Raw genomic sequence first — 20,904 nt, forward strand, 5'->3', positions numbered from 1 at the left:
TGCTTCTTCAACGTCGAAAACAGTCCTCTGTGCGGGCACAAATGTTTTGTACAGCCCGTGTCGATTATGAATGCGTTCCCAACATCTGGCGTGGTTCCTTTCGCCATCATAGCCTTTGCAGGTTTCACCTGGCACTTGGAACGGCTTTTGCCTGACGCCTGAGGCTTCGTAGAGCTGCTCTTTGCTCCTCTTGACTGGCGCGGCTTCTTACAGTTTCGCTGTAGATGCCCAGTCTGTCCACAATTGTAGCATCGGACAGCACTCAATGCTACACCATGCTCTCCAGTAGCATCAGCAGTGGGGGAATTAGAACTCTGTTCTTCCCTCCCCCTGTCTTTTTCTTCCAGTGCAGCAAGTCTGTCGTGTTCATTCAGGACCACAGCACAAACTCTCTCCGCGGTCAGCTGCGCGGCCGGTAGGGAACCAAGCTGACTGGCAACAACCTTGTAGGTGCGGCTAAGGCTGTTTATCATCATGAAGCAAAACACTTCCTCCTGAAGACGGAAATTGCGTTCCACCATCTGTTGACGCAGAAACTTCATTTCTGTCAGGTGCGCTTGAACATCTCCATCAGGCGCAAGTCTCAGATTGGTCAATTTCTCAAAATACAGCAACGCTGAAGAACCAGCATCTCTCTGATGCGTTGTACGCAGCGTGTCCCATACCTCTTTCGCATTTTCTAAATGCTGAACATGCACCAACTGATCATCTGAGACACACAGAATTATAGCAGTCCTGGCCCTTACATTCTGTGACTCCCAACCTCTGGTTGGTGCTGCAGGGATGGGGTTTTCAATTACATCAAAAAGCCTCTGATTCTGCAGCAGGGCCTTCATCTTTACAGACCAAGATGAATAATTGTCGTTGGTCAGGGGAGGTGGGCAAGGCAAAGCTCCCCCTTTCTTGGCATCCATCTTGAAGCCAAGCCTCTCTGCTCACAATGTCAAACAAACTGTAAAATCCAACAGTCGTTTTTGCCTTTCTCACGCAGCAAACTGCAAATTGTTTACGCTCTTTGCACCTGGCAGCTAAACTCAGGCTGCTATTGAAAAGTCCCTTCCAAGAGCACGTAAACCTTGTAGCCAAAACATTCTCTGGTTTTGTTTCGCTTTCCCAGGCTTACACTCAGAGCCTTCTGCGCAGCCAGTAAATTTCCAGGACCGTTACCTAGCAACAATGCATTTCAATAAGACATCTTATCTACCACAAAAATTTGTGGAATGCAGGCTTCAGCCTTCAAGCTGCAGGCCTCTTCCTCCGGAGCTTTTGTTTTCTTTGAAACGCAGCTCCGTGAACCAGGGAATTAATCTTCCTGCGTTCACACTTTTAGCCCGAAATGCAGCATACCTTGAACTTTGTTGCTCTGGAAAACACCTCTTCTTTCCACCAGCCGTCTGTTGAGCCTCTGGCATTTCTCAGACGCTTCTCTTCCTCCTTGGAGCAGAGGAGGACAATCCACCAGCCTCTCATGCAGATGTCTGATGAATCGCAACCATCCGAAGGCTGCCACTGTTGGAATTCTGCCTGGGTCAGAGGAATGTGCCACAGCGTAGGCACCGGCAGATATTCCTGTCGACCTCCCCGCATCTCCACCACTCTGCTGATAAGCAGGCGAGGTCCGGCGATTCTTCTCAGATGTATGAGAGGAACACACCGTTCTTCCTCTCTCCCCTTTGGTGTCCCCAGGGAGGGGAAAGAAGCAGACAGAAAACTATTTACATCATTTATTTCTGCCTCTTACATCAGTACAGAGAATCATGTCTGCACTCAACAACAGCAAGAAGAAAACTCCTCCCAAGTACATCCAGTACGGGTCATATGACACACACACACTGAGCTAACATCCGGTGCTCAGTACAGAATGGACTGCCCCTTTGTTCCCATGGCAACAGTCACAAACATCCTGTCTGGCTTTCCAGCCACAAGCAGCTGGCTGAGCTGCTAGAGCCTTTGCTTGCTGCAGCATTGGTGCTTTATGGCAACATCGTTTCATTAAAGGAACGATGGCATTGAAACTAAATAAACAAATTAGGCTATGTTTTATAATTTAGGCCATCAGGTGCAAGTTGGCCCATATCACACCAAATAAAGGAGCAAATGAATGGAGTAGTAAATCAAAGGACAGATTTGAAGAACTAATTCAAGATAAATGTATGCTCTGCTTTATTATTGGTAAGTGTTCGCCTGTCTTGAGTAACTTATTCAGTAATTGAGAGCCAAATAGAGTTGCTGGCTCAAAAACCAAATCATCCATTATCACTCAGTGGACAGCAACTTGATAGGGACAGTGCCTCCTATCCAGCCTGTCAGGGAACGTCTCAATTTCTCCTTGGGATAAGTACCTTAATGATGTTAGGACTGCTTGCTGCTCTGGTCATTGGTGTAGGACTATTTCCCTTTCCCTACCTAATTGGATTAGCTGGGTGCTCAGCTATGTCCAGCCAGCAACACCAGGGCAGCTTATTCCCAACCCAATCAATGGTTTTCCAGTTGGGAGGAGGGGCAAGTATTTGGAATTCAGCCATAAAACATGCTGGCTAACTCTTAAGTCACAAAATAAAATTCCTTCCAGTAGCACCTTAGAGACCAACTAAGTTTGTTATTGGTATGAGTTTTCGTGTGCATGCACACTTCTTCAGATACTCAAAATGCACACAAAAGCTCATACCAATAACAGACTTAGTTGGTCTCTAAGGTGCTACTGGAAGGATTTTATTTTGTTTTGTTTTGACTACGGCAGACCAACACGGCTACCTACCTGTAATCTTAAGTCACAGTATCTGATTAACCTACATCACATGACCATTTTGGTGACAAATGAGATAAAATTATTTGTAAGAATGTGGAGCTTTGGAAATTTCGGAGGCTTTCAGAACACTTTTTAAAAAAAATAATCCAGTTTTTTAATGCAGAGACTTAAATTATCTGTCACATAAATACACAGGCACTACATTTTATTAAGTAATTGGTTTTCTTTGTTCCTCACCTTTCTACGTAACTTTTTAAGATAGCTTACAAAATGCAAAAGCAATTAAAAATCACAGTAGGTAAAAGCAATAAAATCCCAACATAATGAAGTAAAATAAAATGGTTCGCAGCTAAGACCTTCATCGTGCCGCCTCCTTTCTCCAGCACTCGTAGCTAATTTTTTTCCTGTGATATTTTGAACTTAAACCTCTTTCAACTACCTCTAGAAAAATCTGAAGACAATATACTGTCTGTTGAGCTCTATGAAAGTGTATGTGTGCCACCAAAGGCATCTTGGAGTGTTAACAGCCTCTTGGTTAATGAAGGTCTGGCATCTTATATATTAAGGTGAGTGTGCTGCTTCATTAACTTCAACACGCTCATAATCTTTTTGCAACTTCTGAATTCGAGCAGCCTCAGTGAAGTGTATGTAATGTCATCTCAGGTAGTGCTTAAATGGCTCGGCTTTGAGATGTGTACAAACCTAGACTCACGATTTTGTCTCATTCCAAACAAACTGAACACTAAGCCAAGAAACAAACCTTGGTTCACAGCTCATGGTTCATTTTGGAGCAAGACAAATCACACCACAAGCCCAAGTTTGTGCATAGCAAGGGTAGAGTGACATTGTGGTGATTTTTTAAAAATTTATTTTTACTGTAAACCATCACTCTTGCTTGTTTACACTCAGCCATGGTTTGGCTTAATGTTAAACATGCCAACCAGGTCTTTGTTTAAAACTTGTTGGTCATGTTTTGTGGAGGGCATTTCTGCTTCTATTTGTCTGATACTGGCAGATGAAACAAAAAACTAAATAAAACCAAATTCTACAGTGACACCAAAATGATTACCGAATCACATCATGAAGTTTGGGATCCTACTCCAGAAGAACTATTCAAAGCTCATGGAGATAATTTACAGCCTGGGAATGAAGAGTCGATACCGTTTGAAGGTACAAAATTAGATTGCAGCAAAGAACTGCAAGTGCGAATTAGTCACGTTGTGTCCCCAAGCAAGTTCTACGTGCATTTGATGTCATCAGAACAGATTCTGAAAAGGTAAGTTCTTTTTCCCACTTGACCTGGGTCAGAGCACTTCATGCTTTTTGGTTCTTTTCATTTTTTACAATTGTTGTTGCATAATTTTACGTATTCCACATCTCCTGCAGGATGATGATGAAAATAACCATTAAACTAAGAAAGGAGTCTTTGCTGCCAGTGTGCCATGTTTTTTCCATAAAATAACCCCTGAGGACCACAGAAAGTCATCAGAATGTTGTGTCATTCCAGGGACTTGCTGTATTTGTGATTAATGTGTACCAGTGGCAAGACACCCAGCATGTTGGCCACTTCCGATTGTGGGTGGCTGGCACGCCAATGCTTGAAAGTTAAAGACAGAAAAATATTTTACATAGATGGATTAATAAATAGAATAGACATACACATGTATGGGGACAGGAAAGACTTGGTCCTATCCTCATGCAGAACTGGGATGGACCAGATTTTTATGGTCCTTTCATCCCTTTACCTGACATAAACGGTGAAAGAAAGCAACCAACTCTTTCTGGCCTGCTCCTGCCTACTCTGCGAAGGGAACATTCAAGCTAAGTGCTCCGTGTTCTGTTTGGACAACGTGCTCAAGATGATGGTGGGAGTTCAGCTACAAGCATACTAGGAGCAAATTAATTATCTGGAAGAAAGGATGCAAGGAATGCAGCCCTGGTTATGGTTTATGAACTTAGTGGTTTTTTGTACCATTGACCACAGTGTCCTGGAGAACCTCTGGTGATTTAGGGCTGGAGGCATGGTTTTGCAGTGGATTCCACTCTACCTGCTGGGGGTGGTTTCTGAAAATAGTAATGGGCTTTTTTGCTCAGCCGCGTGGAAACTGACCTTCAGGATTCTGCATGGTTTGATCCCAACTCCCATGGTATTGAACATCTGTATGAAGCTGCTGACAAAAATGAGTTGGAGTAAAGTATCATCAAATATGCAGACAACATGAAAATTCCCCCTCTTCCATCTGACTCGGAAGAGGCATTATGGGCTGGTTGTGGGTCGGTTGAAACCATACAAAACAAAGTTGTTCTGGGTTCTTGGATACTGGATTTGAAGAGGTACCTTGTTCTAGATGAGGTTGGACTCCTCTTGAAAGAGTAGGTGCGTAGCTTGAGTTGCTCCTAGAGGCTATATTGTCACTAGAAGCCTGGGTCGCTTCTGTAGCTAGGGATGCCTATTCTCTGCTTGAGCTGGTTCATTAGCTATAGGTTTTCCCAAACAGAGAGAGACTAGCTGCAGTGGACGATTGCAATGTGTTGTTAAGTGGTGCTGCCTTTGAAAAAGGTTCAGATGTTGCGAAATGCACCGTTGGTTAATGGGCACCACTGTCTGGTTTCATATAACAGATTCTAAAAGAATTGCTTTGGTTGCCAATTTAGGTTCTTATGATGACATATAAAGAAAGTCCTGGTCAACTTGGGGTTTAAATATTTGAAAGAACGTTTTGAGATGAGTCCCTTCTTGTGCTACTGCTGCTGATTAAGGTCCATGGGGTGGAATGACATCACATGTACAGTTTTATTGATGCTTTATGATTTCATGTTTTATGAGTTCCCCTTTAGAAATATTGCTAATTATTTTGTGTTAATGTCATATTTGTTAAAGTCCTTGGAACTAAATGGTGAAGCGTGGGTTCTAAACGCACAAAGCAGAAGAGATTGTGCATTATTTTCAAGACTGGAAAATAATGTACAGTTGTAATCTTAACAGTTAAATAAATTATTGACCCTACTGTATAGATCTTTAGCCTTTAGAAAAGTATGTTTCTTTCAGAACAATACTGGCAATGTAGATTTGATTGTCTATTTGGCTACTTATAATAGTTTACAGGAAAAGATGGCAGCCACTTACTTGGAATCAGAAAGAGAAATAGTTGAATGGAAAATTGATATGAATTGTGCTGCTTATGTACATGATCTGAATCAGTGGCAGAGAGGCCAAATCTGCAGGATTGTTTCAGAAAGTAAACTTGAGGTAAATGCCATTATAAAATCACTACTTTATGTAGATAAGTATCACTGCGTTCATTATGACTAGGAAGCACTCATTTAGTGATTTAATATGTGGAATTTAATGCATTCTTTATCCTAGATAAAAACTTAACTTATTAATCAGTTAAACAGGCTAAATGATGTATTACTTCTTTTGAAAATGAATGAGAGATTTTTGCAGTATCATAATGAGGTTTGTACTCTGTAGCCGGCTAAGGGAAGTTTCCTAACAAAGCCAGCCAGAGTTTTGTAGGTCTGTGATAAGTCTAATTTGGGCTATTGAAGAACTGTATTTTCTTACACCTGTCTTTTGCAGGTGTTCCTCATTGACTTTGGCATAACTAAAACTATAGATACTGTCTCCCTAAGAGAACTTGAGCAGAATCTGAAGATGCACAAGCCTCTTGCTATAGAGTGCTCACTAACAGACATCAGGTAAAGTGTCCGTTTCATTCGGTTCTGGAACATGCTTCCTCCCATTCTGCAAGTGTTGCAGCGGTGTTGGGATTTGAACTTGGGCCTGAAGCAGGGTGCCCAAACCTGTATCTCCTATACCATGTGTTCACATGCCATGTAGAAGCACTAGGAGTGGCCATTTCCAGTACTCCTTGGGCAGCATTTGTATTTGTCAACAAGACTTTGAAATTTCTCTATTTTTAAAAGAAGGAATGAGACTCATTGGGCAATTGAAAAACATAATGCTTAATCGAACTGATGCTGTTACAGACGTTCTGCCTGCCGGAAGATCTGTGTCCTCTCCAGCAATTGTATGAACAATAGGGGAGAGGGTAGCATTTGAGAGGAAATGATTTTTATTTCATTCCTCCCTATGCATCTTGTTTTAGACCAGCTGGTGGGACTGAGCAGTGGACAGGAACTGCCTGTGATGTTCTTGCACGTTACTTAACTGGAGCTGTGGTAAACCTAATAATACAGGTTAGTGGCGGTATAGGCCTAACTTTAGTAGAGAGCTTTGTAGTAGTAAATGTCTGATTTACCAGTGCAAGTTTTTTGGGGGGAGAATTGTAACCTCTTTGTACAACTGAAACATGGAGTATGTAGTTGGCTAAGATACTGGAACGTGTGTCTCTATTACTTCGGGCCCCCAAGATTCTGTATGGATGGAGACTTGGAATATGCCTTAGCTCACACAACCTTGAACACTTCTCTCTAGGGAGGAAGTGACAAAATGTATGTGTGGTTCTGCTTTGTTAGAACTAGAATTGGCCAGTATTTTTGCTAGCTTCTCCCTGTAGTGAAAAGAGCACAATCTGGCTGCTGTGATAGAAACCAGTTGGTTAAGTAATGACAACGAATCAGGTAGTTGGCTAAGAACACTTCAGCCAACATCAAAGTCTCCTTTGGAAACCATTGAGTTTAGTGAAAACTTGCCAGCTTATGTTGAGGGAGCGGGCAGATCATTTTAAGGAGACGTTGGCTTGTCAGCAAGCCCTTCCTGGCATAAAATTTTCGGCGTTTAATTTGTGATTTCAACCGGCCAGCCACCAAGCGTGTAAAGTTGAAATTGTGCAAGTAAAATGCACCTAAGTTATGAGCCTGCTCTACAAGCAAATACTTTGGTTGGCATCCATCTGTTTCAAGAGGCAATGGAGGAGTGTGCCTTTGGGGTAAAGTAACACTGTTGGGAGGTTGCAGTTGACGTTCTGCATCCCAGAACCCTTCATTTGGGGTTGGTCACTCCCTCCTGCAAGAAAGGTTATGGCTGTGTCCAAATATGCAAGATAGCTATGGATGATTCTATCTGGTTTATCTGCAAACAGGGTGACATCTAGGCCAGTGTTCAATATCTAGCAAAGAGTATCGTGCAGAGATGTCAGCAACATTATCTTCAGTTGTTCTGTATGATGTATGTTAATATCCTAGCTGTAAAAACATCCAGGAATACAATTACAGATAGGTAGCCGTGTTGGTCTGCCATAGTCAAAATAAAAAAAATCCTTCCAGTAGCACCTTTAAGACCAACTAAGTTAGTTCTTGGTATGAGCTTTCGTGTGCAAGCACACTTCTTCAGATACACTGAAACAGAAGTTGCCAGATCCTTCTATATAGTGAGAAGGTGGGGAGGGGTATTACTCAGAAGGGTGGTGGGAATGGGAGACCACCCTTCTGAGTAATACCCCTCCCCACCTTCTCACTATATAGAAGGATCTGGCAACTTCTGTTTCAGTGTATCTGAAGAAGTGTGCTTGCACACGAAAGCTCATACCAAGAACTAACTTAGTTGGTCTTAAAGGTGCTACTGGAAGGATTTTTTTTATTTTGACCAGGAATACAAATTATTGTCGTAAGTCTGGATGCCAGTACTTGGCTTTCTAATTGCCTATCCCATCGATTAGAATATGGAGGGTTCCCAAATTCTGTCACTGTACTTGCTCAGGATGGTTTAAATCAGGCCTTGGTGGTGAAGGGAACACATTTTAAATAAACAGAAGATGCCTCAGTTCTAAACATTTCTCACTAATCTTCACCCAATTGGCCTTTTAAGATCTAAAATTTGATCTTGTTTTGTTACATGTTTTGTGTTTTTATCTTACATTTTTATGCTGTGAACTACCCTGCAATTTACAGATGAAGGGCAGAATACTAATTTAATAATACTAATAGTCTACTCAATTCCTTTCCCATTTATTCCTCAATCTGGTAATCCAGTACTACTTCGGTCCAATCATAAATACATATTTTTGGAAAGTTAGCCATACTCCTCTCACAGAAGCTTATGCCTGTTTACAATTTCATTTACTAATATATAGAAGTTTTGAACTCAGCACAAATATCTAGGATTTGTTGCATTTCCTGACATATGTCAGTAAACTAGCCGTTCACTGTGTATTAATTTGATGGTTTGGCCAGTCGCTGCACACTGAAGAACCTTGTTTCACTTTATAGTAGTAATACAAAACCAACAATAGCTGCCTTTTCTTACAAGAAGTATGTTTTATCCCAGGAAAGTAACACGTCACCTTTACCTGTGAAAGTTTTTAGCAAAGATGGAGGGCTATATACTGACATTTCGGAATACATGATTAAAGAAGGTTTGGCATTTAGAAAAAGAAGGTATGCATTTTTCAGAATATTTATGCTCTCTTGGGTGCTGGATGTCTCCAAGTGAGTTTAGCACTCCCTATCGCTTGAAGGCAGGAAATAGTGTGACTTCAAAGGAAGTATTTAGCACTTCCTTCCTATTGAAGCCTAAGTTCATTTCCTTCCTTTGTTCAGAGAAAACCACTTGGGCAAAGCTATCGCCTGTGGCTTTAGACAATACAAGAGCATTGTAATAACTGAGTTGCTTTATATAAAAAAGCTTTAAACATTTGAAGTGAACTATATAAAGTGAAGTATTATTATTTGTTACTTGAATCAAGTTTAATGTTACTAATTCCTAACAAAGCCAACAGCTGCTAGCACCTCAGACAACCAGACTCTGTTTAGTTTATCAATAGTATTAAGGACTAATTAGCACTAGAACTCTTTAAGAAAGGTATTAGAGGGTATTTTTCACCAAGGGTCATCTAGCTCTTTGGAAAAGCCAGATGGAGATAATTTCTTCATGATGTTGGGTGAATGATAGGCAGGTGGTCTTACCCACCTGTCAAAGTTGCCCCATGAGTAGGTAAGTTCAGGGTCAGGTCCCCTTAGTAACTTTCCTAAGCTGCAGAATTCAAGAAAAGAATTGGCCTGAAAAAGTCTTTGGGCTAGAAATAAAATTAGAGCTTGAATGTTATTTGATTCCTTTACTTGCTGACATATTTTCTGTTGAAGCTCCTTTAGAGCACCTAGTACAACATCCCTTGAGAAGCTACCTGACACGCCCTTCCAGCAGGAGAATGTAGACGTAAGGCAATTGCTTGCAGACACAGAATGTACACCAACCTCTTCCAAACCAGAGAAAGACGCTGATCCTTCAATCACAGATCACAAAAAGCAAGAATTGAAGGTCTCTTTGACTTGCCCTGTAACAGTTGAAGCCTACAAACCACCAGCTGTCCCTACCTCACTCGTCTTCAGTGCTGTAGTCAGCTGCGTTTCAGACACGGGAACTATTTATGTGATTCCAAAGTCACAAGGTAAAAGGGGAAATGTTGTACAGCAGTGATGATACGCAATTGCAGCATTAGTACACGATTTTCTTTACACTTGATTTTTACTGATTTGTATCAATAAAATACAACACAAACCTTGCAAAACAACATAAACTGAGCTGTGCGCCACAGCTCAACAGCATAGCAGGAAAAGCAGCCAGAGTTGGATGCAGAGAAAGGAAACAAACTTTGAGACTAGAAACCAGAGTCCCTCCAAAAGGAGACATTGTTCGCCAAAGAATTTTATCTCAGTACTTGCATATATAATAAATTGGAACTGTGTTGCTGAGAACTTGTCTGTGTGGATTTCTCCCCTAGCTTTTCTACATTGTTAATTTTTCAGCCAGAGCCAGTTGCCTGACCCTAGCACACAAACTATTAATTGAACAGCCACTCAGATCCTCGAGTAAGCCATGATTTCAAGTCTGGCAGCCACTAGGAATTTGAGTATCAAATCTTTTATATGACACTACTCATTCTAAAGAGAGGGCAGCGGAATAGGGTCAAGTACTACCAATTGCTGGAAAATGAAGGGAGTACTACAAAATGCTGGAAAAAGGAAGTCTGCTCTATTGCCTAGACCAGTTTTCCCCAAACCTGGGTCTCTAGCTGTTTTTGGACTACAATTCCCATCATCCCTGACCTACTGGTCCTGCTAGCTAGGAATGATTTTTCCCAAGTATGGGAAACTGGCCTATGCCTTCCATAAATGAAAGAGGGTGCCTTTAACTGCACCTGCTCCAGCAATAGTTGTGACAAATTTGTATTTATATAATTGAATGTCACAGGAGTCCATTGCTAGCCATGTGTTAGCTGTAAACTGGCTTCTCTAATTTCTGTTATGATCCCTATCCTAGTACTTTGCACATACATTCTGTTAGTTAACAGTCAGTCCTATTTTGTACATAATAATAATTACTATTATATACCCCCCATCTGGCCGGGCCTCCCCAGCCACTCTGGGCAGCTTCCAACAGGATATTAAAAAGACAATAAAAGATCAAACATTAAAAACTTCCCTATACATGCAGTTTGCAAATGAGTACCAGCTTTTTTTAATAATAAAAAACATAATGCCAGTATATCATGAAGTAATTTATATTTAGAGGTAGCATTTTTACAGTAGCAGAGGCCGGTCTATTCCATGGAAACAGTGAAGAAAGAGGCCCCCCCAAAAAATCCTCCCCTGGGAGAAGGATTGCCTCTTTCTTGTCTGTTTCTACTTTCTCTGAACTAGAGCAACCTCTCCTAAAGTGTAAATAATGCTGCCACTCATACCTCAAGGAAATTTAGCATTTTATTCAAATACATTTTATGTTCCAACTCTTAAATTATTCCGTTAAGCCATTATATTGATACTCCACTATATGAATATATGGAATATATGGAACTTGGTTGAAAATGATCATATAAATGGCTTTAACAAAGCTCCCTTCTTGCCATTTTTCTTCAGAGCAGCAGCTAAATACACTGATGAGCGATATACAGAAGAACTTCAAATGTCTAGGTCTTTTGGAACCCTACAGTTGGAAAAAGGGAGAAGCTTGTGTTGTAAGAGCAGCAGATACATTGTGGTATCGAGGGGAAGTTTTGGAAGTTGGCTGTGGCATTACCAAGGTAAGACTGGTGTGACAAGAATTGCATTCCCTTGATGGGGAAGAACAAATGCTCAATAGCTGAGTATCTGCTTGGCATGCAGAAGGACCCTAGCTCATTCCTAGCATCTCCAGGTAGCTCTGGGAATCTCTCTTGCCCAAAGCCCCGGCTATCTGGTGTTAGTTGGTGTTGACAATACTAAGCTAGATGGATCACTGGTCTGGTTTGGGATAAGGCATATTCATGTGTTCCTATCATGGCCTCTTAGTATGAGTTTTGATTAGAAGTAAGGGATGTTTGCTACCACCTTGCCATATTACGTATCAGGCAAGTGTAGGAGTGGTCATTATTATTTTCCTTAAGCCCAGCAGGAGTAAAGAACGTGGTAGAATGTTCTGTCTGTAAAGCTCTGAGTGTTGTTTAATGAGTGATTTAGAAATTCTATAGATGAAACAAAGGAAGCTAACAATGGGAGATCCAGGAGAGAACACTTGAGTACAGGCAAGCCCCCATTTACACAGGGGTTATGTTCCAAGGCAGCGCACGTTTATATTTGAAACCCCATTGAAATAGCCTGCAAACGCCCTGCCCCCTTTTTGTGACTTTTGGGTCACTTCCAAGATGGGCACAGTTGCACATACATTGAATGCACGTTAATATGAGGGGAGGTTTTGCCTGTGATTCTTGCATGTGTCCTGATAAATTTGTGTGTTAATAAATAGCTTCGCTAAACTATACCACAATTCATGATTTTGTAATCGAGGTACTTACTTCCTTTAAAGCAGAGGTTCCCAAACTGTGCGTGAGCTGCAGCATGTCTGTGAAAAATTCAAATTGTAATACAGTAAAATATAATATAATAAAAGAAGCAAGAAAAATGCAATTGAGACTCATCCAGCATAGTGCATTGCAATTGCTACAACAGGCAGAAAAATAATTAAGCAGCCCAGCAGTTTTCAAGTAGTCCATGGTGCTGGGGTGGGTAGGTAGACATGACTACCTTAAAGAGACTCAATAGCTACTTTTCCCCAACAGTTAGGTCATTCCTGCTTCCCAAATCTACCTCTAGGGTAAAAAAGTGAAGGATGGGTCTGTTGTGCCTGGCTGGCATGCATTTAAAAACAGAATAGAATCACATCATGAAAGCTTGGGAATTAATCTATTGATTTTGTTGCTTTTTGTGTAGGTGCAGTACTTGGACTATGGCTATATTGAGAAGATTCCTCAATGTCATCTCTATCCAACTGTTTTGTATGCAGACATACCACCATTTTCCATACCATGTCAGCTCTATAAAACTATACCAGTGAGTGGAGGCTGCATTTTGAAATGTACTAAGCACCTGGTCTTGTGAACAGGGAGCAAAGAAACAATTACATATGCTATGCTTGTGCCTTCATAAGTTCCAGAACGCTTCTGGATTTTCTGCAAATGGAAAAACTGCTCAAGAGAAAACTCTTAAAAGATTGCGCTAAAAGGGTGGCAGACTATTGCGCAAAGCAATGTATTAAAGTCGACGTATCACTTTCCTGGCTTAGTCTAAGCCATGGCATATCATGCTGTAGCATGGATGTAATAGTCGCTGGACAATGTCCCAGGCCGTAGCAACATAAAGGGAAGTTTAGGGAAGTTTTTAATGTTTAATGCTGTAATGTGTTTTTAATATTCAGAGTGGGAAACCCAGCCAGATGGGCGGAGTATAAATAATAAATTATTACTATATCATCATTATTACTACTACTACAACAACTAAAGTTGGGCTTCATGTAAAGACTGAAGTGCCATTCACTAGCCTAAGGAGAATAGATAAACAGGAGAAACTATGAACATAACTGAACTTTGAAGAAGGCAGGAAACCAACAAGAGCATAATGGGAGCCCAACCCATTTCCATAGTGTTTGTTCCTGCCTTGCTCAGAAGGTGGAGCAATAACCCAACATACCATTCCTGTTAGCAGAAAGGAAATTGAAGTCTTGTCTTCCATATACAGTACTTCCTATAACATGGCAGGTGCTTTGCACAAGACATTTTGGCATGTGAAGCAGAAACTAACGTTCGGTTAAAACAAACTTAATTTTTTCCCTTATAATGCTGAAACCATTCTAATCTTCAAGATAGGGCCAGTCCTGAGTGCTTTTACATAATTAGTGATGTGCTGGTGATTTTTCTACATTGGTTATCCAGGTTGGAACTGTTTGGCAGCAGGATGCAGTTGAACTCCTTCAAGAACTACTTACAAAAAGGCTCGTTGAAATAAATATTATGGTAAGCATAAAAACAAATTGTGTAAGTCCTGCTTCTCTTGCAGTCAGTCCCCTACCCCCAACAACAACAAAAAATGTTTTTGCCAGTGGATTTTGTCGGATCATTCCCTTAGACTTCCAAGAGCAAGCTGCACATATTTTGTATTTATTTCACTTTCAAAACCAGTTATGATGTGGCAAGTGCATTCCTGTTTGTTCTTCCTTGTTCTGTTCATTTCTAAAATAAGAGATGGGGAGGACTTTACCATAATAGGAAAAGAGGCATGTAGGGGAGGAGAAGTCAGCCTTCACACTTCATGATTCAGGTATTCTTAATTTACTTCTGGTAATAGAGTCTTTGGAAGTAAAGTAAGATCCTGTGGTAACAGATGGTGAAGGGAGAGGGTTCCATTCCCTTTTCTTTGTTCCTTTTTACAGTAAGCCCACATCTTACACTTTACTTACATGTGGAGAGTGGAGGAAACCAATTCCCTGTTTGTTTATTTATTACCCCTCCCCCACACCTGCACAAAGCTGTGGTCCACAGGCTTACCTGGATTTGGGAAGGGCTCTGGCAGGGTCTCGGCTCCTGTTAACCTAGCAATTCAAAAGCACACCAGTGCAAGTAGATAAATTGGTACCACTGCGGCGGGAAGGTAAACTGTGTTTCCTTGCGCTCTGGCTTCCAAGACGGTGTTCCGTTGCGCCAGAAGCGGTTTAGTCATGCTGGCCACATGACCCAGAAAGCTGTCTGGAAAAACGCCAGCTCCCTCGGCCTGAAAGGAAGATGAGTGCTGCACCCCATAGTCGCCTTTGACTGGACTTAACCGTCCAGGGGTCCTTTACCTTTTACCCAGAGCCCTCCCTCCCAAAGCTGAACAAGCACTTAGTAGGCTTTGGGATGGAGGTGCGGGGACTCTAGGACCCTGCTGGAGCTCTTGCACCGCCTTTCCAAAGCTGGACAAGAAGCATTGGGGGTGGGTGCAAAGATTCCTGGCTTACCTTGGAACTGAACCCTTGCATAAGATGCAAGCTTACTGTATTGAAATGTGAATATTAATAGGCTTTGAATCAAACTGCTGGGTTACTAATTACGAAATTAGGGATGGTGTAAGACACAGAGCTACAGAACAAGCCATGTTATTATCAAGAGTGATATCAGACAAATAACAGAACCATAAAATGTTAGAAACAAATATGAAAAACATTAGGAGGAAATACTCAGAAATAAGATATATGCCATTTAGTTAGCAATGGAATTGTACTGTGCTAGTTTTCTATTCTTCCACTCAAGCACTGATACATAGAATCACGAACCACAAACCTGTGATGGTTGTTCTTGGTGTATCTGTTCTTCAGGGTTCTGTGAGTAGCTTTGTTCTGTTCAGCCATAGGCCCACTTTTTGAGGTTAAAACAGTAGCAGAAATGATAATGCAGTAATCTTTTGCCTGGCTTTAACAGGAACACTCAGACAACCCATGGGATAAAATATCTGTTAAACTCTGTTTCTCTGGAATGTCGCTCTCATCTTTCATGGCGTACCATAAACATTGCATTAGTGAAGATGATGACGGTCACATGCCAAAACTGGTAATCTTTTCCTTCAGCTCTTAAGATTTATATAAAGCTTAACATGGGTATGTTATTTAGTGTGGCTATTTTTCCTGCAGTTCTTCCATGTCATATCCAGTGTTTTCAGTTGGTAGTTAATACTGTTGCAATGGCTGGCAAATCCAACAGTGTAATTCCTTATTATAGCCAAAAGCAATTTGCTACCAAATGCAAGATGTATGTAAAAAGGTAATAAGCTCAAAATTAAGGGTAGTACCTCCGGTGGGGGACACGTGCTCCTGGGGGTAGTTGGTCCACATTTGGTTCCCACCCTGTAGTTATAATAAGGTGTTAATGGTTTCTTTTAAGGGCTTGTATTGTAGCTGCACAAGTGCATTATGCACCAGATTAGCCCTGATTTTTTGGCATGAATTATTTTTTCCCAGAGTGCTAGATTGCAATCCAAGGGATTGAAAATGTTTTGAGACAAACCACTTCTGCAGGCATTAGCTTGCAAGTCAGTTAGTATACTTTTAGAAATTAAAACAACTTCTTCCCTTTTCACATGTTCTAGGATATAACCTATTGCAGTGAAGATCATTTGGAGCAAAACTGTGAAATCAGTCATGAGGTAAATGTTAAAATATGTCAATGGATTTCTTGGTTTTCAAGCTAATAATTAGCTTGATAAGGTGTTGAAGCCAGTTTAGTATCTCCCAACTTTTGTGACTCCAGCCAGCTACTAACATCCATTATAGTTTGTTTTGAGTGGATCAAGTCTGTAAGGTTTTTGCGGTGGGGGAGACATTGGATCAGTTCTAATGCCTTTCCTGAAAGTGGGTTTTGGGATAAGGGTGTACATTAAGTGTGCAGTGGTTGGTGATTAGCCCAAATCGGACATCTTCAATGAAATGCATCGTACTGCATTTTCCCAGCATTTTAAAACGGCACAGACAAACTCTATTGCTTGCTCCCCCAATAGCACACCAATCTGAAGAGTGAGTCTTGCACAGAATAGTCTCCATGACATCACTGGCACCAACTTTATTCATGTGCACCCAAGTTGCATTCCTTGTCATTCTCTGTGCACAGCTCATATTGCTGCTGCTTGCATCTCTAGGCACATAAAGATTTCCTGCTTCCTCCTTTTTTCTAGGAGTTACTGATGTCTGAAGTAGATACTCCCCTACTGCCACCCTATACCTCGCCATCGCTGCCTGTTCTTGGAGAACTTTTTCCAATTAAAGTAACACATGTTGTGTCACCTAATGAGGTATCTTGGTGAAGTAAATATTTTTGCTGTTATCGGGTCTGTTGTAATTGCATCCTTTCACAGCAGCTCATCCTGTGTTTTAGAACTTGAACTTGTGAGAATTAGGATCCTTCATAAATAGTTACATCCATTGTTTGAGATGTATAACGATAGCTTTCGAAGCATGAGGTAAGACTGCCTAAGAAGCTGTCTATGGTTTATGGGCAATTGCTAGTATTTCTAGTTTTGATTCCATTCAGATAGACAAAACTTGGGAGACTGGTCCATCCTGTATGTTGGACGATGCTCTCACTTCAAGATCTTTGATATATATTTTTGATATATGACACCAATTACTGTGCCCTAGGTGTACATTACCATTGATCAGCGAGACAGTCCCAACCATGAAGATGATACAGAAGTCAGTGGGGACGTTGAAACTCTAGACCAAGCCTTGAGACGGTGTAATCAGAACTTGGAGTCCATCCCTTTCCTAACTGATTTTCGGAAAGGTATACAGTCATACCTCGGGTTACAGATGCTTCAGGTTGTGTTTTTTCGGGTTACAGACCACCGAAACCCAGAAGTACCGGAACGAGTTACTTCCCGGTTTCGGTGGTCGCGCATGTACAGAAGTGCCAAATCACAACCCACGCATGCGCAGACGCGCTGCTGCGGGTTGCAGACATGCATCCCGCATGGATCACGTTCACAACCCAAGCGTCCACTGTATTATTTCTTGGTAATTTGCATTTATACATTCTGCAATTGAAGGTGAAAAGTTACTTAACTACTTTAGAACAAAACTTCCCTACAGTCTGCTTGCATTCAGAATCAAATAAGAGAAAACAGACTTATTTATTAAATTTGTATACCGCCCTGTATCCATAGATCTCAGGGTGGTTCGCAGCATATAAACTCCTGAAAGCTGTTCATTTATGCTTGTTGCTATAAAAATTATACAATGAATTTTCTGAGTTTCTGCTGAACTTCAGATAGTGTAGTGATGCTAGTACCATGAGGTTGCAATAATTTAGCTGAAGCATCACTAATCTTGAAAGTATCTCATGATAAATACTGGGCTCCATTAAACTATAGGAAGTATTTATTAAAATATAGTAGGGTGTTTTGATGTGTGTTATTCTGTTCTCCTTCGGGTGTTGGAAGTCTCTCAAGTGGGTTTAGCTGTCACTCCACTTCTTGCAGGACATCAAAAAAACCAGATCGTGATAACTGGGAAAGGGGGTGACAGCCATGGAGTGTTTCTGGCACACAGTAGCCATCTGCAAAACTTTTATCTACAGTTTATCACATCTCATAATAGTAGAGCTAGGGAGCCATCCAATGAAGCTGAATGTTGGAAGATCAGTAGGACGTAGAATGCAAGCCTAAATCTATTCCTTTGGATAGTTTAATTTAATGCCTTCCCAGTTTTGCTTAGCTAAAGGTGATCCGCAATGCAATATAAATGGTTATAGGAGAGGGTACCCTTTTTTCAGCTGGAGGACTTCACTCACCCATGATCAACCCTTTGCATATCAAAGTGGGCATGGTCAAAAACCCTTTTTAAAAAAAGAATTGGTACACATTTGGGGGCACAGAACCTTTTGGTATCACAGTAGAGAACTTATGAGAGCAGTCAATTTTAAAAACCTCTGCAAATTAACTTTATTTTAAAAAAGCAATGGGGGTGCATAAAACTTGGGAGCCAGATCCAGATTAACCACCCATGTTGCAGCATTGGGTGCTGAAATTTAAACCGCTTTTCTCCCTTCGTTAGACATGCCTTGCCTTGCAAAGTACAGTGATGGCTTCTGGTATCGGGCAAAGCTCATCTCAATTCATGAATGCAATCCTCTTTTGATTATGGTGGAATTTGTTGACTATGGATCCAGCGAAACAGTACCCACAAGCAGGTAAATCTATACATTGCTCATGTATTAGTGCAAATTGCTATTCAAGACAAGTGAAACAATGATCGGACATTGGTCTGTACTGAATGTAAATATTAACATCCTTTTACCACCACTTTGCAGCAGCTAACAAATTGCTTGTGGCCTGTCATCTTGAATAGTGTTATTCGCTGACTTTAATTTTGCCTCAGGTTACGTCAGCTTCCTCCTGAGTTCATGCAGTATCCTGCTCAAGCGTTCAAAGTTCTGCTGGCTGGATTTAAACCAGCTTTGTGTGAGTCACACACAAAAATTCCGTATTCTTCCGAATGGAGCATGGAAGCATTGTGGACCATGATAGACTGCTTCCAAGGGAAAAATCTCTATGCTTCTTCACTGGTAAAGTCTTCCCTTATTTTATCCCAGCCAACTCTTCCCATCCACAGACTTACTGTAACTTCCCTTTCCCACTTTCAGTATTCAGGTGGAATTTTAAAAGGTTCCTGTTCACCCGGACATCTGATGGCTGAAATGTATTGTTCCTGGCAACCTTGAAATTACTTAGCTATCAGGATATTTGATCTTTTAAAATGTTTTTTAAAAGAAAACAGTATTATTTTGCAGTTTCATTGTTTATCACCCTGGGATCCTTTGGGTGGGATAGGACTGCAATAAATAAATACAAGTAACTTGCAACTTACACATATTTAACTTGTACACATTCAGCTTTACGTTCTTGATTTTAAAAAAAATAAAAGGGGGAGGGTGTCTGGGAGAAAAGAACAGCACTCCCACCCTCCAGTGAACCCCTTGTGTTTCGAACTATACAAAAGATTTTGGCTTTACACACTATCCCTGGAATGCAACCCCCATGTAAGTTGAGGGTCTCCTGTACACAAATTAAGTTCCAAGGCCAATTTGAACCAACACTTCAATTCTTGCTATCTCATTCATATGATTTCCTCTGAATGATTTTTAGAGGACTTTTCCATTCATAAGGCTTATTATTCTACGACTTGCTGTCCATACCACTGGATGTATCTCAGCTGCGCTTTCCTGTCCCCTTCTCAATCACTACCCCCCCCCCCCAATCCTCCACTACCTTTTCCCATTCTGGACAGGTATTTGTTATCTATGTACCTTAAAAAAAAAACTGCAGGCACTGCACTAAGCATAAAAGTTGACAACTTTATCCAGCCAGCCAGTCATGTTTCACATTGGACAAAATGAAGATTTGTGCTGGGGGGGGCGGTTATACCAATTTCTACTGGTTATTTTTTAAATTAAATACTATAGTCTGTGCAAGAGTGATAAATGTTGCCTGTAAAACAACATTTCCATATTTGGGGCTTTTTGTGAGGCGGGGGTGTCAGTATTCTCTCAGAACACTTTAGTGAAAGCCTACAATTCTGTCTTGGAATAGTTTCATCAAACTCACTCCAGCTGTGTGCCACCCCTCTATAATGGAGTTTTGCTTAGAAAGCAGACAAGATTTGGATAGCCAAGAACAGAAGTTTAGAACTCTCATCATTGTATAGTTTTGGAAACTCTAATACGTACTGATTCTCAAATGTTGCCTGTTGACATTGGCCGTATATCTTACTTGCAGACGCATTCACCAGAGCATACCGTGTTTGTATATGAAGATGGGCACCTAGTTCACATGAAACTAGTAGAAATGGGATTTGCTGAATTAATTTAGTGACTGGTAAGCACACTCAGTTTTATCTATTAAAAGCTTTTTTGTCCTACTCTTCGACTTTAAAGGGTCACAAGGGAGCTTGCGGATCAGTAGAAACACAATGACTGCCCTTGTCCTCAAGGTTACAGTCTAAAAGATGCTAGGAAAAAGGAAAAAGTAATGAGGGAAGGGGAAAGGCTGGCACTTTTAGTAACGTTGCAGTTCTTACAATCACTGGCTGGGATGGAAATAAAATAATCCATGTAACTTGGTGGAATGGCCTACTATTGGTTGCGAAGAACCAGAGATTAATAAAACAACTGCTAGAGAAGTATCTGAATTCCTACCCTTCACCAGGAGGTCTCGGGGTAGGCATGTAAAGGCACCACTGAAAACTCTGCCACTCACAATCCCCAAACAGGAATTGCATAGACATATTTGTATTTTATGAGTTTTAAGATGGTTCATTTTGTAGTCTCAATAAGAAAATAAAGGCTTTAAAAAATGAAAAAGATTGTATCGAGAGGGCATTTTTAAAAACGTAGCAAGAGTCCTACTGGATCAGGACGCTC

General features: G+C 41.0%; 1 protein-coding gene across 1 annotated transcript in view; it reads left to right on the forward strand.

The window, feature by feature from the left end:
* RNF17 (ring finger protein 17) overlaps positions 1-20,904 on the forward strand; it is a 39,045-nt gene that overhangs the window by 17,022 nt on the left and 1,119 nt on the right. Inside the window, exons 14-31 of the mRNA XM_081001773.1 lie at positions 2,052-2,172; positions 3,195-3,315; positions 3,801-4,025; positions 5,849-5,999; positions 6,333-6,451; positions 6,862-6,952; positions 8,982-9,091; positions 9,797-10,101; positions 11,570-11,733; positions 12,899-13,018; positions 13,897-13,977; positions 15,418-15,546; positions 16,082-16,138; positions 16,664-16,780; positions 17,127-17,271; positions 18,540-18,675; positions 18,864-19,050; positions 20,261-20,359. Coding sequence (XP_080857899.1) covers positions 2,052-2,172; positions 3,195-3,315; positions 3,801-4,025; positions 5,849-5,999; positions 6,333-6,451; positions 6,862-6,952; positions 8,982-9,091; positions 9,797-10,101; positions 11,570-11,733; positions 12,899-13,018; positions 13,897-13,977; positions 15,418-15,546; positions 16,082-16,138; positions 16,664-16,780; positions 17,127-17,271; positions 18,540-18,675; positions 18,864-19,050; positions 20,261-20,353 — 2,472 coding nt within the window. The 3' untranslated portion in view covers positions 20,354-20,359. The remainder of the gene's footprint in view (positions 1-2,051; positions 2,173-3,194; positions 3,316-3,800; positions 4,026-5,848; positions 6,000-6,332; positions 6,452-6,861; positions 6,953-8,981; positions 9,092-9,796; positions 10,102-11,569; positions 11,734-12,898; positions 13,019-13,896; positions 13,978-15,417; positions 15,547-16,081; positions 16,139-16,663; positions 16,781-17,126; positions 17,272-18,539; positions 18,676-18,863; positions 19,051-20,260; positions 20,360-20,904) is intronic.

Source organism: Podarcis pityusensis, assembly GCF_964106645.2.
Source record: "Podarcis pityusensis genome assembly, chromosome: 4".
NCBI lineage: Eukaryota > Metazoa > Chordata > Lepidosauria > Squamata > Lacertidae > Podarcis > Podarcis pityusensis.